The sequence below is a fragment of the Gopherus evgoodei genome, chromosome 2 (assembly GCF_007399415.2).
Source record: "Gopherus evgoodei ecotype Sinaloan lineage chromosome 2, rGopEvg1_v1.p, whole genome shotgun sequence".
Taxonomy (NCBI): domain Eukaryota; kingdom Metazoa; phylum Chordata; order Testudines; family Testudinidae; genus Gopherus; species Gopherus evgoodei.
The window spans coordinates 188,341,305-188,358,295 of NC_044323.1; the positions used below are offsets into that span (position 1 = coordinate 188,341,305).

Below are 16,991 nucleotides of genomic sequence, written 5' to 3' on the forward strand. Positions count from 1 at the left end.
ACAACTATGTGTCATAAAAGATTTAATAAAATGAACCGTGGCCTTTAGAGTTGTGAAGATTGCATCAGCTCTCACACCTCTAGCAGGATATGACCCCAAAGATGGCCTAAAAACAACAGCTCAATGACATGAACTGCTCTCATAGGGTGGGAACTTTAACACCAGAATATTCAATGTTTTCCATAGTTGGAAATACTCTGCCTCATTTTGTCAATGTGAGAAATTCAACATACTTCCAAAATGTGAGAACTCGTGCCCTTCCCAAGAGAAGAAAGATGGTGAATCCCCTTCTCAGAGCAAGAGATTTAAGTTTCGTAAATACTGGGGGGCAGGGTGCGCCAGCCTCCTACACCGTCCCTGGAAGTCAGAAGGCTCCAGTGACATCCCAACCCACCTATTAAAACCTGTTTCCCTTTCTCCTTTCCTGACAAACTTCTACAGTTCTGTTACTTGTCAGAAAGTTGAAAGTTTGGTAGTGATATACAATAGATTTAATTTATCAAAAAGTGTAAATAATGTATAGCTGGGAAAGGCACATGTTTTCAGAGTATACTGCTGCTTAAATTGAGGTCTCTGCCACATAATGTAGGTCTGATACCTATACATCTAAAATTCCTATACAAATCCACAAGACACCAGCAATATGATTGAGTACAGATTACTTTCTGTAACAGAATTTTAAATTAAGATGAAGGATCTGGCCACTGTGGATAAAACCTGGAGATGTCCTCATAAACCAGTATCTTGATTTTCTTTTAAGACTGTTAAAAGATTCTATAAACTAGAAACACCAATTCCCTCACTAACTCTTATCCTTTGAGTCATTTGCTTGTCAGTGACCAGAATCTCAATTGAAATGGCCAATACCGCACCCTATAATTAAAGTTTGATCAAGGACAGAGTGAAACATTAATTTCCACCCGAGATGCATTGCCCAAGACAACACAGGAGCAACCTTGAACAGCTCATTAGTAGGTCACAGCGTTCAAACAAGACTGTTAGACAATATTCTAGAAGTGGAACTCAAGTTTCACCAAGCTGTAGTCTGGTATTGCTATTTGTCTTATAGGTCACTGAAAAACAGTTACCAGTTAGGAACTGATCCTACCAGTACTATTGGCAGTAATGCCAATTTTCAAGTATTCTCAAATGCCTGGCAGCATTTTTCAGGATCAGGCCCTAAAACAAGAGAAGTAGGGAAAGAGGAAGCAATTTTTTTAATAGACTGAAATTACGTAATTTCACTTCAGCAGCCCTTCCCTTTTGAGAGACTTGCCAGGACAAAAAACAAAGGGGGAGGGTGGGAGAGAATAATCAGAATTCACAGTGCTTCTGACACCAGCATGCCCTTAAACTAGTGACCAAAAGCAGCTGAATTCACTTATTAATGTTGTCACATCACTATATTTTTAAATGCCAGACTGACATTACCATAACCATATCAGATGCTGAGAACACGTCAGTCTTTCCAGTGAAAATTAGTGGCAATGTTTAGACTACTCTACAAGCTTTAAGTCAAATATTTGTGGATGACATATTGTAAGAAAATAGTATAAGCTAAGTAATTAAACTCATGAGCTTTGCATAAAATTAACATTGTCATCTTTCACCTAATTTATTTAATTTCCAATTTTTCCAATTCCAAACAAAAGCTAAATACAAATTTAAACAGGTAAGCACTAGTTTTACCCAAAGGGAGCAGGCTTATTTACTCCAGTAAAGTACTCAACCCTTAAGCAAAGCCTTCTTTGTCATTAAAACTATACAGTAGTCTTCCTTATTTCATTGCACAGTCTTAAAATGTTCTGCCAGAACCAACTTTTGACACTCCAAACACTATTTTACAGTGAAGTTCACAACGGCTTTATAACATCTATTTCAAAAACCCTCAGTGGGTTCTCCATAAGAAATGTTTTAGAAACCAGTATTTTCCTGCAGTTCGCCAGCAAGTTTACAAGTCTCAACTCTCAAGAAAAAATAATCCTCTACCAAGAACATGGTTTCTGCAGCTACTATTTTACTTTTAGCTGCTTTAACTACTTCAGACTCCAGGTCTGCCTCATAATCTGTATAAATGTATCCAACTCAACAGAATACTTTTTTATACAGTTATACAGCAACTTGGGGAAAGATCCAAAAGTGAAAGTGCCAGTAAACTTAAACATGGCCCAGCAAAATAAAAAAGGCAAGAAATGCCTACACTGAATGAGATGCTTTTTTCCTTATAGGAATTCTTTCCCCACATTTATATTTCTATTTTAACAGCCACTTTTCTGTTCATTAGAATGAATCGGATAGTGCTCTCTGATACAATCATTAACAGCAAAGCTATAAGGCTTTTATACCCGTTACATTCACTTCTCACCCTCCAAATACTGATGACTAACATCTAATGTTAGGGCCATGATCAGCACAAATGGGAACACCACCGCAAATGATCACCTTGTGCTTTCAGATACATTTGTTTCAGTGTACAACAGTCCTTTCATTTCACATTTTAGTAAGATGCTGACACAGTGCAAAAATATGCAGAGCATCCTCTCTTTCACAAGGTCCATGCAGAAAACATTTAAAAAAATTGTAAAGTTCTGATACACAAATGATTAAAAAATAAATCCAGGATGATGAAGTTTCACAATGTATAGTGTTCTGAACATGAGTCCATTTTCTTCTAAATTCTGAAAGAATGAAGTGGTGAGGAAAGTGAGAATTCATTGCTGCATTCTGTGATCTTCCCCATTTTGCTGGCCAGTACCCTACTCTGGCATATAAGGACAGAGGTGATCCTCTATGGTACCAACCGCCCAGTGGGTGAGCTGTTCCTGTGGCAGGTACAGGCAGATGCTGCATAACTTGAAGATTGTAGCTTTGTTTTTTGGAGTCTATGGGGGGGAAAAAGTATTTAGTTTGTTCAGACTTAACATATAGTCAAACAAAAAGTTACATTTGCACAGGTGTAATATTTACCCTTCCCCACTCAAAACAATCCCTAAAAATAAAAAATATTCTTATAACCACTCTGTTTCAACCCCTTCTGTGTATGCAGTCGGATCGAAATATCGGACAATGTCAAACTATTTAACATTTTTACAACCATGAGTGGAATCTGACAAGTAGCACAGTGTCTTTGTAGGAGGGGCTACCAAGTTAGACTTATGTGAAGATTTAACATTAGCTGTATAACAATCAAGAGATTCTCCAGAATATATTTTCATACAAAAATAAGTTATTCAGCTCTGCATGGGGAAGCTACACAGCCACATCATCTCAGGCTGAGATCTCAGCTCTCAAACTAAATTGAATATAATCTGGTCAGCATACAGAATAGAGAGGCAGCACTATTCTCTGCTTCAGTACCAAATCAATACCCTAATATTAATGTACACTGTTTGAGCTCCCCGTGCCCCCGCAAAGATGAATGGCTATGGGTAGTCAGGATCTGCTGAAGATCACTTGGCATTTTGAGACTGAAGGTGGTAGCTGCAGTATTTCCTAGCCAGAACACAGTTTGGATAAATTAGATTTCACCAATTTCCTCCAATAGTTTCAAACAGATACTGTACTTGTCTCCTGTTCTGTCAGCTGCAGTTAACAAGCTACCAAAATAAAATGCTGTTTTCAACCCCAAGATTGCTGAGTTTGCCTCAAACTCAGCAGTAGTACAGCTCATTTACACAAAGCTGTTCTAAATTAAGGAGTGGGAGAAGTAGGTGGTAAGGTGGTATAGAGGTAGGCTTCTGCAACCTTTTGGGGTTTGTGTGGCTTATATGGTCATGCATTACGATTCAGGTCAAAAGCATGAAGAGCTTGTTCAGAACTACCAGCTTTCTTTAGTCGTTTTAAATTAACCCAAACATTTTAAAGTATTTATTTAGGAAACACTGAGGTAAACCCAAGGATTTCAAGGGAATCTTGAAAAGAAGTTACATTTGGAACAGCAGGGGTTTTACAAGTGAGTTTTAAAAGGTAGCCCTCTTTTGATGTTTGAACAAATGAGAATTACAGTTAAGTGAGAAGTCTTTAGATCCTGAATTGTTGGCCCTGCTTGAGGTTATTGCAGCAGCCACTCAATAAGAAAATACTTGCTATTGTTTGATAACTTTACATTTGGATTTTTTTTATGCCATGGTTATGCCAGTTTGATCAGTTTAAAAAAAAAAACAAAACTGTTTCAAGCATTAGTGATTTAAATGTAATACATTTTAAAGTTGATATTGATTTTCAAAGGTCCACATATGGTTTCTGCTGTAGGGAAAGGGGAACAGTATTAGGGATTTGCAAGTCACCAGTAGCCTCCTGGAACACTGGAAGATTGGGCTGGGATCTCTTCCCCCCATACACAAGAAACAGTCTGCTTTCCTTCTCAACTTCACCACTGTGTTGACCAAAGGCAATATTTGGGGTGGCAAGGGAAATACCATTAAGAAAGGCAAAAGACATTCAGTAGTCAAGAAGGCAGTTACAGATCACAGCCATCCTACAACTATTGATGGAGGAAACTGGGATAGGTTATATCATTGTGGAAGCCCTAATTTAAAAGGGTTTGCCTTACTGTTTTCTGAGTGGGGCATATGCAAAGCAGTGTTCTGAGCAAAGCTTCTGGTGAGTCAGTGACTAGTAAGATTCTTTTCTTACACCAGGTACCTTAAACTTGAAAAAGCCTGGAAAGCTAAAGATTCCAAGAGAAAAGAGTGGGTGGCAACTCTTTCCTTCCTTGAAATTTTACATCAAGGAAGGTGTGGTGAGCAAAGGAAGAAAAACTTAGTGAAAACTCCTCTACCCTGAGATTAGGTGGAAGTGGAGACAAATTAGGTTAGACTACTAGATACACACACACGCCTGGAAATTTTACTTCAGACAAACTAGAGACTCTTCCAAATCCAGCATTTTATTCTTATGAAAGAAAAGAGGCAATCTGTATTAGCTGTTTCATGCTAGCTACTGTATATGGAAATCAGACAGACAGAGTCACTGGCTTCCTCTTCCATTAGGTTTTACATAATGGTTTAGAGCAAGGGATTGGTCTGAAAAGGGGCTCTGTTAAAGGAGAAGCAGAGTGAACAAAGACATAAGTTTCCACAAAGTTTGTTGTCCTTGTTTACAGGGCTTTGGAGCAGAGCCCGGGGCTGGAGCATCTCTGGAGCAGTAGGTTTTTGCCTGGAGCGGAGCCGGAGCACAGCTCCAAAGCCCTGCCTGTTTATATAAAGTCCTGACATCTACTCTCACAAGTAGCATGAAAAAACTTGATCTCAAAACAACATCAATATTCTGTGATGGCAATCGTTTGTTAACACTGACTCTTGCTTCTGGGTAAGCTAACATAAATGGCAAAATATAAACAGTGATTAGTTTGATTTAGCAATTTCTTCATCAATCTATAGCTAACATAACTAATTGTGGAAGGTATATTCCTCCTCCAGCAATAGTAATCCTACTTTTAACTGCTGCTGTTCAAAAAAAATTGTTAAAAAGCATTACCTAACTTTTGGACAAAATTATCAGTTTTAAAACCTAAAAGAATAGGGGCTGTTGCAATGAAAGACAGATTCTGTTCTACATAGGTACTAGTGAGCATGGTATAAGAACCTGAGAGCCTTCCAGTGCAGCATGACTAACATGTCATATGTTTGTTCTCTCATCTTCTCCTCGGAGACAAGCATGTGCAGAAATTTTCAAATACATGTGTATAGTAGAGAAGGAAAGGTCAAAGAACTTCTCCAAGTTCAAGCTACTTAAGGTGGTGAGGTTTGTAATGGTCCTTAAAGAGCTCATTCCAGTCTTGGGCCGGCCCCAGACAAAGGTCAGTCTCCTAAACAACCTAGCTTTACTTTGTTGTACAAAGTGTTCCACTGTGCCACAGGAGCAAAGCTTTCAACACCAGAGCTTTAGTCTACCTTATATGTACACTGAGTCTCTTCAGTAAGAACAAATAAGAGTACTCCACTTAGGAAGGAACAACCAGTTGCACACATACAAAATGGGAAATGACTACCTAGGAAGGAGTACTGTGAAATGGGACATGGGGTCATAGTGGATCATAAGCTAAATACGTTACATCCCAGAATGATGTTTGATTTATTTATTGGTATTAGCAGGGGTGTAGTAAGCAAGACAAATAGTTTTTCCACTCTACTCTGCGCTGATTAGGCCTCAACTGGAGAACCGTGTCAAGTTCTGGGTGTCACATTTCAGGAAAGATATCAACAAACTGGAGAAACTGCAGAGAAGAGCAACAAAAATGATTAGAGGTCTAGAAAACGTGACCCATGAGGGAAGATTGAAAAAAACCTGGGTTTGTTTATTCTGGAGAAGAGAAGACTGATGGGGAACATGATGAGTTTTCAAGTATACTAGAGTTGTTACAAGGCTGAGGAGGGAGAAAAATTGTTCTCCTTAACCTCTGAGGATAGGACAAGAAGCAAGGGGCTTAAATTGCAGCAAGGGTGGTTTAGGTTGGACATTAGATAAAACTTCTTTAAACTGCCTAGAGAGGTTGTGGAATCTCCATAATTGGAGATTTAAGGGCAGGTTGGACAAATACCCTGTCAGAGAAGTGGTTCTCAACCTATTTACCACTGTTTGCCATATATGCAGTTCTGTGTTAGGTGGGTTGCATCCACACAAAATATACTACTTGTATGCCCCAAGGATTTCACATGGGCTGCAGTTATGTGATGACTGGGCCGCACACAGCCCGTGTGTTGAGAACCACTGGTCTAAATAATACTTAGTCCTGCCTTGAGTGCAGGGGAGTGGACTAGAAGACTGAGGTTCTTTCCAGTTCTATGATTCTAGGAGTACAGGCAACTTAGCACCCTGAAAACAGATATTTTGAAAGAGGATGCTATTTAGGATACTATTCCTGTCTAATGGGAGATTTTTCGGTAGTTTGATGAGAAACATGGCACAGCTCCAAATAGGCCTCTGATTGATCATTGGCCTGAGTAGGAGGGATTTTTGACAATGACCATTTTGTATGTATAAGAATTAAGTCTTCAACAAGATCTGCAATGTTTAGAAGATGAAAATGTTATGAAGCCTCTGAACTGTTCTTCCAATAATTCTCCATTCCTACTGTAAGTTGTGAGTTGAGTTACTTAATAAAAACTCCAAAAAAGGATTCATCCAAAATTGCTTTGACTTTCCAAAATATAAGGAATCTGTTTTAAGAGTTATTTCCAATAGATTCCAGAACAAAAAAGTCCTGAATCAATCTTATTTGGCAAGATTTTTTGCTTATATCTAGTTGCTGCATCTTTAAGTCTTCAGAATGGTGGTTTGTAGTACCGTTGGTTAATAGCAAGAATACGACCATGGCAATTTTGTTCATGTAAACTTAGATAAATACTTACAATTAGATCACTTATAAACCTTTGGACAATTATTCTCATTTCACGTGCTTAAAAAGGATAAAGTGTTGTTGCATAAGCTAAGAGCTAATATTCCAAGTCCTTAGAACTATGCTCTGAAAAGTGTGAAGATGACAAGCTTACCTGCAAGTGCTGTCTGTCAATGAAGAGAAACACTGACTGGTTAGGATTGTTGATAACAATTCCAGTCTTGTCCTTTCGGCTCAGAACATGCAGAAACTGTTTTTCATAGTCACCATGATGAAATTCAAACTTGGCCTGTACAGGAATAAAAGGCAGTGTTTACAAACAAAGCTTACCACATTAAATTTCTAACATTCTGTGTTTGATCTGAGTAGCGTCAGACTCCTAAAACGCTGAGCTGATCCTCTCTACTGCTCAAATTTAAGCTTGGGGGAAAGACACTACGATCAGTTTTACTGCTACCCATTAGGTTCTTAACAGTGGAGAACATGACCAGAGATGTACGTTTCATTCTGCTACTGGACAGAGACATAAGCAGTGCAGAGGCACATGAGAAAGCTGCAGTATTATAACAAAAAAAATAAGCTATAGGTTTATTTATTTTGCACACCTGACAGCACTTCAGAGTATTGTCAGTTTTTCCTGTAGTATGAGTATGAAATATTTTTTTTGAGGGGGGGGTAGCTAGTAAGAGCAGTATGGATAAAAATTACCAATTTCAAGGGCATCAAATTACATCAAGAATGGAAGAACTATTTATAAATGCAAAAGAGACATTAGCATGGCTTTACAGGCTGTCAGATTAAGAAACATTTTAACAAAAACAGATTCCTTTACACACCCTGAACTACTAAAACTGCTTCTTTAGTAGTTACATTCTCAAAACCAGTTTTGTTTTGGGTTTTTTTGCATTTACTTAGCTTTGACAAGAAAAACAGTGCTTACAGTACTTCACTTTCTGGTTCTCATGCACTAGCACTATTTGTGCATTTAGGCTGCAATACAACAGAATTATTTAAATGCGTTTAAAATTAATTTAAGTTCTAATAGATCCCTAGAAGTTTTATAAAGTAAGAAAATCGAAGTGGTTTAAAAAACAAAAACAAAACAAACAAAAAACAAAAAACACACATATCCCAAGTAGTTTTAAAAACAAAAACCATGCCAGCACCCCTTTGAAGGTGACTGACATAGCAATGGGTCACATATATTGTACAGCAGACAACTTCTTCCAAGGCTTGTCAATGCTGTTAATTTAATGGGTGGGATTTTTTAAGTACTTGCCCTCCTTGGGTTTTTTTGGTTTGTTGTAGGTGAAAAACTGACAGGGTAGTGACTTGGAGAATTTGACACCTGAGCAACTTTCCCGACCCTCAATTGAGGAAGACGGGGATGTTTGAGCATTCTGCTGAGTTTTCTGCTGAAACAGAAATTTTATAGACATGTGGGAGATGTCAAGAAAAATACTCAACATCTCCCCTTCAACCAAAAGCTGGGAAAGCAGCAACTTATGATTCTACTCATTGTGAGTAGGCCAATTAAAAACTGGGTCAAAGTCTTCATGGGACACATCTCTCACTAGCATGAAATGTCATGGTATTTGTCAAGTCAAATAGAAGCTTACAGACTTTAGACAATTTACACATTGCTAAGCAGCACTACAGGGCACATGTACTTTTCTCTGCAGTTCACTTTTACGGCATGGCTATACTTGCAGATGTAGAGCGCTGGGAGTTAAGCCAGCCTTCAAGAGACCGCAGCAGAGAAAATGCTGCCGAGTGTTTACACACTCAGCTAGAAGCACACTGGCGTGGCCAAATTAGCAGCTCTTCCAACACCACAAAGAGCAGTGCATTGTGGTAGCTATCCCAGCATGCAAGTGGCTGCAACATGCTTTTCAAATGTGGGGGGTGGAGTAGAGTGTTACAGGGTGTGTCTTGTGTGTATGTGGAGGGAGAAAGTGGGTTTTGGGGGGCTGTGTGTCAGCATATGGTCTTGTAAATTCAGACAGCAGCAGACCTCCCTCCTCACCCCCGCCTCTCTCATAGGAAGCAGCATTCCTTTATACTGAAGCAGATAAGCAACCAGCTGTCAGAAACTGAGCTTTGAAAGGACATATCCACATTCCTACAGCAAGATCAAAACAATGACAAGAGTGGCCACTTGACTTAAGGAGATTATGGGACATTTCCAGAGGTCAGAGCACAGTAATGTAACATCTAGTTCACACTGGCGCCACGGTGCTCCAGTGGGGGCGCAGCAAACGTTATTCCACTCGCTGAGGTGGAGTACCAGCAGCGCTGTACCCGCAGAGTCAGAGCACTCTACATGCCTTGCCAGTGTGGACAGATAGTGAGCCCAGGGCTCCTTTATTGCGCTATAACTCGCAAGTGTAGCCAAGCCCTTAAAACTGAATGCATCTGCAACTAAGAAGATAATATATTCAGTAGAATTCTTAAAAAAAAAAAAATCACTTATTTTTGCAGAAAACTCGTGGCCATCATGTATGCTGCACAGTCAAGTCCTTATCAGTTTTCCAAATCTAAGAGTATTTAGATTTTATAGGAAAGAATGATATATTTAATTCTACTTTGACTCGAAGCTTGAAGTGAGATCTGTGCAAAGTCTGTTCGCCTTTCGTTAGGAAACACTAATCTTGCTCTCTGGTGTTTCAAGTGTAGCTGAAATTAAGACAGCTGGCTGCTTAAATAAAAAGTGGAGTTGCAAGTAGTTTCAGGTACTCTGCCGGCTTTCCTTTCCAGCTTGCAACTTTACAACCAGATTTTCCTTTTGGTTCTCACTCTGCTTATTTATGAAACACAAACAGGGGAAGTGATGCTGACTGTACACTTAAAGTGTTGACAAACAAGTTAGTAAACTCAAGGAATTATGTAGTCCCTCACTCAGACATTGTAGGTGTTAACCGTAACACAGATACATTAAAAATGTAGACAAAGGTACCATTTCAACCCAGTGTCTAACAGGAAATTCATCTTATTTTGTTAGAACACCTTCATATCACCGATGGCAGCACAACACTTGGAATTGCTTATTGCCCATTACGCAATAGCAAGGAGCAGAGAGCATAAAATATTTTCAGTATCTGTATGTATATAATGCATTAACTTCAAGCCAAGAAATGAAAGAGGACTAGTATCTAAACTTTAGTTGCTTCCCTCTTCCATTTATCAAACATTAACAACTCCATTTATCAGGAAAGAAGGTTGAACTAATCAGGTTTGGATTGTACTGAAAACAGGGATGTCCAATTCCAGTTTCTGCATCTTCTAACATTCACAAAAGTTGGAATTGCATCTCTTTCATATTCTAATAGCGGTATTGGCAGACTTTTAGTATGAGTAACAAAAGAAAGTATGCATTCAATATTTTAGCTGCTTTGTAACAGAAGTGGCCAATAAATTCTCAAGCATTTATAAACTATCACTAGTATCTTGATACCAATTAATTGGTTATGAAAATGAATACACTTTCACAAGCAACGTGTACAACACGCTCACTATCATTCTAGTTCAAAAGAGAATACTATGCTAAGTAAAAGCCTGATCCTGCATCACTGAAGTCAATAGGAGCTTAACCATGGACTTCAGTAAGCACAAGCTCAGGACCAAAGAGGAGTAGTTTGACAATATTTGAACTAAAAATCCTTTCCCATATCCTATGGCAAGCTGAAGCTACTTGCACATTCACCTAGCTGTGATGACTTCTCCTGCATTATGTTTGTAATAGCATTAAATGGGCAGAAGCTCACTACACACTGCTACAAAGAGCCTAAGGAATAAATGGGCATTTCACAGGAAATATTAAAATCTTAACATTTCAAATAAGTTAATGTGGTTATTTTTTTTTTAAATTTACAAAATACCTGAACAGGCCTGTAGGGCTCATCATCAGATCCCTTCCACCGAGAAAACAGGAGACAGACTATCTTCTCAATATCATTCCGAGGCCAAAGAATGAAGTCCATCTCCTGGGTACAGCCAATCACATCCTGCAAGGAGTTGAGTGGTTCACTTGTAAATTAATCTTACAGCATAATCAGTGCAAAAGCAGATATAATTCACTTTTACATACGGTAACAATGTTCACAATTCTTAAATTTGTCTCCACATTCTTCCATCCTAACCCACTAGTTTATCTGATTTACTTGTTATGTCTAGTCTGAGAAAGCAAATGATTTGGGACAAGAACTGGGAGAAATTTTCTGTGTGCACAAGAGATAGCATAGAGACCTAGCTGGCTTTTTTACATGCTACAGCAAAGTAAGTGTTACACAACAGTCCCCACTTTTGCAACTTCTATTCTCAAAGAGGTTTATTATAATTTTTTCATGGATTATCTGAGTGTCATTCATTTCAATATTCATTCAAAAATGGAATAAGCATTTAGCCATCCTACAAAAATACTGCTTTTTGAAGATTAATATTTGCCCACTAGAAGAGGGCAAGGCTGGCAGGAAGAAGTATTTTCAAATTTCTAAATATATAATCTGTCCCATTCAAGTACAAATGGAGAATTTCAATAATTGCACAAATACATAAGTAAATTTGATTCCAGGATAAGCACATGTGCCATGTTTCAGTTCAGCCCTCAACTTATACCCATAATTCACCATTCTTTATGTACCCAAAGTTCTAGTTCAACAAAAGATTGGAGGAATGCAGGATTGGGCCCAGGATTTGTAAGAACAGCTCACAATTGTTCAGAACTCAGGCCAAAAACTAGTAAGTTTAAACAATAACTTTACCCTGCGCATAGACTGGTAGCGGGGTGCATGAAGCTGTACTACATCCTTCTGGAGAAGCTCTATGGAACTTTCCAAGGAATAGCTGGAATCCCGCACACCTTTCAGGATATTTTCTTCATAATTATTGGTCATGACTGGTATCACTTCAGACACTTCAAAAAGTGCTGACTTCTTCTTCTAAAAAAAGAAAAAATAGTAGTCACGTTAGGATTCTATACTTTTTCCAAGCAGTTTGTGATTATAACAACATTTCAAAGCCTGCATGTTTCCCCCTCATTGCTAGTGTTGCTTAAGCACTGAAAGTAGTGTGTCTCAGAGTCATAACTCAGTCTCAAGAAATTATTCGTAAAACTCTTCAAGACAGAGAATAAGTCAGATAGCTCTATTAGATAGATGGCTCAAGGCCCAATCCCCACAAAAGCTTTTTTACGCACATGCTTCAAGTTAAAACACATGCACAAGCATTGACAGGACTGGAACTGTGTCAAAATTTGACAGCTAGATACAGATTTCTGCTGGTGAACCAAGTTAATCAAAGGCATTTCATATATGTAAAGTTGTCAATTTCCATCAAATGGAAGTTTAAGCATCTCTTCCCCCTACTAAAAAAACTCCATCATCAGTAGAAGGGAGGCAGATCCAATTTGGGAACAATTCTAAGGGCTAGTCCATACTAGAAACACTGGAGTGTGTGTCTGCAATCTAAGCCAGACAGAGCTCTCCTGTCAACTTAATTACTCCACCTCCATGAGGGCCAGGAACTATGTCTGCAGGAGAAGCTATCCCACTGACTTAGTGTAACTTAATTTGCTCACGGGTGTGGATTATTCACACCCCTAAGGGGCACATTATACTAAGCAAGTGGTAGTGTAGAAAAGCCTTAATTCTAGCAATCATACTGTCAACCAGTGAAGAGTTACTTCATTTTCTAACTCACTTTCACAGCTGATTCTTGCATGGTTTCCACACTGACAGTTACCTACTAACAACTGCATCAGCATCTCTCATTCATGAGAACACTTACAGCAGTAATTCTCAAACTTTTGTACTGGTGACCCCTTTCATATAGCAAGCCTCTGAGTGCAACCCCCCTTTTAAATTAAAAACTTTTATATATTGAACACCATTATACGTGCTTGATGCAAAGCAGGATTTGGGGTGGAGGCTGACAGCTTGCACCCCTTCTCCCATGTAATAACCTCGTGACCCCGAGGGGTCCCAAACTCCCCCCCTTTGAGAATCCCTGAGTCATAGGAACAAAAAGCAGCTTTATATTGCACATACATCACCTGTAAACAAAGGCTGTTTGCCTGTAGGGCTTTCTTATAACTCACCGAGGCTCTTGACTTCTCTTCTGAACATCTCATTAGAGATATGGCACATATTCAGTCTCTGTAATAGGCATTATTTTATCTTCCCCTTTTTTGCATGCTCCAGGCTGGGCTACTCTTTCCTACACTCATTAAGCTTTCAAACACCCTATGTCTTAGTGTGCAGGTCCAGGACTGACAGCAAGATGGACTCTGGAATGCTCTACTTGGATGTAAGCAAGGTTTCAGAACGCCTAAACAAATTTGCATGCGTAGGACACTTCCAGAAACCATCTAGGAAGTTTCCCTGGTATTACCACTAGTCTTCAAGCAGACAAAGCTGAGACAATGTAATTGCTGTCATTGCTTAAACATTTACATTTCTCTTAAATACAGTGGCATACACTGCCACCTTATTACTAAGCATAGAATCTTAGCATGATAGTGGCCATGAATAAACTAAGAAGTCATCTTTATTGCCCTATGACATAGCAGCTAGAGACTAGCAAGTCCACACTATCACGTTCCCATGTAGATGTTCACAATAATTTTAGTTTGTGCTCCACTGAAAAGGCAGAGAAAGGTGTAACACAGTTTGACCAAAAAATCAGTTACTTAGATTTTCACTTCCTTTGCGTCTGGTTTTCATAGATCTGTTATTGCAGCAATTGTCTATGGAATTTGTTCAGGAAGAACTGGGGAGACCAGCATATCCATTGTCATCAGACAAACTCTGAATACCATTTGCCATGAATGGGTATCACTCCCACAAAACTGAGGTTAGAGTTAGATTTAGAGCTAGAGGCTTGTCAACACCACCTCAGGAGTTCAGGAAAGGAGCTTTCAGAAAGTAACTGCAGATTAAGGTCATGTCTACACTTACAAGCAGCATAGATATAGCTGTTATGCTGATGACATAACACCAGCTGAATCAGAGAGAGCATCTCCCACCACATCAACATGAGCACATAAGCACTTATGCCAGCAAAACTTATGTCGGGGGGGGGGGGGAGGGGGGGTTCCACACCCCTGAGCACCAAAAGTATTGTTGACATAAGTGCTAGTGTAGACATGTCCTAAAAAAGTGTCTTAAGTCTGCTCAGCTTCTTAGCATCACATTCTAGAATATAGCCTCCTTCCTCATTCCTGGAATAAACACATACTGCAGTAGTTAAAAAAGTTTTCATCATAGTTTTTAAATGTAAACTAGTTTAATTTCTAGAATAATTCATTAGTATGTCAATCTAATTCTAAGTGAACCAAGTTCTACAAACATTAAAGTGAAAAAATAGCTGCCAACAGTTAGACAGAACCCACACTGAAGACACAAATGCAGGAATAGATGAGTTATCCAAGGAGACAGACAGACATGACAACATCCAGAAGTTCTGTTCACTGCAGCCAAGCAAATAAAACTTGTTTTCAAGCATGACAGCAGCAGCTTCAGATATACATGCACATTCGTACCATTTCAAAAGGTGTTTTAAAATGCAGTCACAGCCAATTTCTGTTTTAATCTGATAAAGGTGATAACTTCAGTAGTTGTGCAGCCAATTCTCTGTCACACCTGAGACTCTCATAAGCACATTAGCAGCAGGGAGCTCGGAGGAGCCCTTTAAATGCCACCCCAGCCCAGCCATCGAAGCTGCGGGCAGGATTTAAAGGGCTCTACCAGGCTGGGGCTGGCATTTAAAGGGCCCAGAGTGCCATGGTGGCTGGAGCCTCAGGCCCTTCAGTTCACCCCAGGGGCTACCAGCCACCTCTGCAGCTAGGAGCTCCCTGGGTGATTTAAAGGCCCTGGGACTCCCAACCACAGCTGGTGCCCCAGGACTTTTAAATCTTGAGGCCACACCTCTTCTGCTTGAGGTCCCGCCTCTGGACTCCAGCAGCATAAAGCTGAAATTGCACATGTTAAATGAGCGTAAGTTGCAACAGACCTGTACTTACTTTTTAATTTCCTCCCACTCTGGGAAAAGATTTATTTGGATGCAAGTGTCCCAATGATGAGTATGCAATCACTATTTACAAGCCTGTGCAAGCACATGACAAATGAAAGCCAAAGTCACTTAAAAGGAAAACCTTAAGACAGTATGGTGACAAATAGATTTTAAATTTCATTTTTGACCTTGGATCATTTCGCAAAATAACTGTTACCAGTATACAAAGAGGTGAAGTCCTATTGTAACAGACAACACAGAAAAAAATTTTTAAAATGAAGTTACCTTGTCCTTGAATACAAAGGCAATATACATCTTGAAATCAAACTGGTCAGCTAAAGATTCTTTTTTCTTTCTAAGCTGAGCACGAAGTCTGTTCAGAGCTTGTTTCTTCCGGGAGTTTGGGTCCCCCATTTTGTAACACAAGTGGTACTAAAGCCTTTGGAAACTCACTAAACTATGGGCACTTTTTCATAAGACTCAAGTACAACAGAAACAAGTCATTTTATTCCCACTAATATGACTGAATAGATAAAACGCGAATGTAACCCAAAAAAACGCACCTCAGGTTATATTTTATGAGGCTATCACATTAGAGGGGTCAAGAAACAAAATATGTAATCGTCCAACCATGACTGGACAAGAAGCAATTCTGCAACAGTACCAAGAAAAAACAAAACCTAAAAATTCTGAAGAAAATATGCTTGTGTGAAGTGTTTAACCACACGAATAAGTGGGTGAGAATGAAAAGAAAAAAAAATATCTTATCAAGATTTATGTGTACAATAAATAGCAACTGGCACAAGCCCAATCCATGTGGGGTTAGTTTTGCCTTGCTTTAAAAAAACAAATTACAAATTGCGTTTTACCCCAGCCAGATTCATGACTCTGCTGATTATTATTCTTAGATTTCTGCTATTGCTATGTGGCCCCCCCTTTTTTTTTTTTTGGATTACTACACTTGATGGAGAGCAGAGAAGAGAGTGCAGAGGAGGAGGAGTGCACGTCCCGGGAGGTACGAGATTTCCCTGCCAACAACAAAATCAACTACAAACAACACGGTGCTGGTTTGCAGAAGAGCAAAGAGGAAAGACAGCGGAGTCATTTCTAACTTCATCCTACTCATCATCAGGCACATCATGGCTCTAAGGCTGCCGCTGCCAAGGAGAAGAGGGATCATGATGGCCACAGATGAGGGGTGGGTGTGGGTGAAGGGACAATATTATTCACCTAGAGACTCAAACACGACTTGATCCCCCGGTCCCGACTCTCCCCACCGCTCAGGGTGAGAGTCCTACATTCCCCAACACCCCAGTGTCTCCCTGGGCTGCTGATCCCCTGGGGTTCCTCCTCTCTCTGCCGCTGCTGCGCTCCGCAGGGAGCCCGATTTAGCTGGGGCTAGGCATGGCCGACGCTTTTCACTTCCCCTCGGGGCCCCTCCCTACACAAGACGGCGGCGGGCGGCCTGTGCCCAGGGCAGCGAGGCACCGACTCAGTGGCCTGGGGTTCCCTCTCTCACTTCATGGTAGCGACTTCACAGACATGGAGAGGCCGGGGGGTTGCTTTGAAAACAGACGGGGGGGGTGTAAAATTTTTACCAATTTTTCCCCGTTTATTTCGAAAATTTGGTGGCAGATTTTTTTGC

The 16,991-nt window shown here is 39.8% G+C and overlaps 1 protein-coding gene across 2 annotated transcripts; it reads right to left on the reverse strand.

Annotated features, from left to right (window-relative positions):
- Positions 1-1,194: 1,194 nt before the first annotated feature.
- C2H6orf62 (chromosome 2 C6orf62 homolog) lies at positions 1,195-16,191 on the reverse strand. Of its 2 annotated transcripts, none has more exons than XM_030552547.1 (5): positions 15,632-16,191; positions 12,100-12,276; positions 11,218-11,343; positions 7,494-7,628; positions 1,195-2,882 (listed from the first exon to the last, which is right to left on the reverse strand). In XM_030552547.1, exons 1-5 carry the CDS (start codon positions 15,758-15,760, stop codon positions 2,757-2,759), a joined length of 693 nt encoding a protein of 230 aa, XP_030408407.1. In that variant the 5' UTR covers positions 15,761-16,191; the 3' UTR covers positions 1,195-2,756. The 2 variants fall into 2 exon arrangements, with proteins under 2 accessions (XP_030408407.1, XP_030408406.1); XM_030552546.1 differs by having other exon boundaries at positions 11,215-11,343.
- Between the last annotated feature and the right edge of the window lie 800 nt (positions 16,192-16,991).

Bases quoted from the DNA above. Each gene is read 5' to 3' on its own strand.
- C2H6orf62 (XM_030552546.1), bottom strand. From the start codon at position 15,760: ATGGGGGACCCAAACTCCCGGAAGAAACAAGCTCTGAACAGACTTCGT. The intron at 11,344-12,099 runs GTAAAGTTATTG...AACTCCTTGCAG, and splicing joins GCTACCAGTCTATGCGCAGG to GATGTGATTGGCTGTACCCA. The intron at 2,883-7,493 runs GTAAGCTTGTCA...TCCCCCCCATAG, and splicing joins TTGACAGACAGCACTTGCAG to ACTCCAAAAAACAAAGCTAC.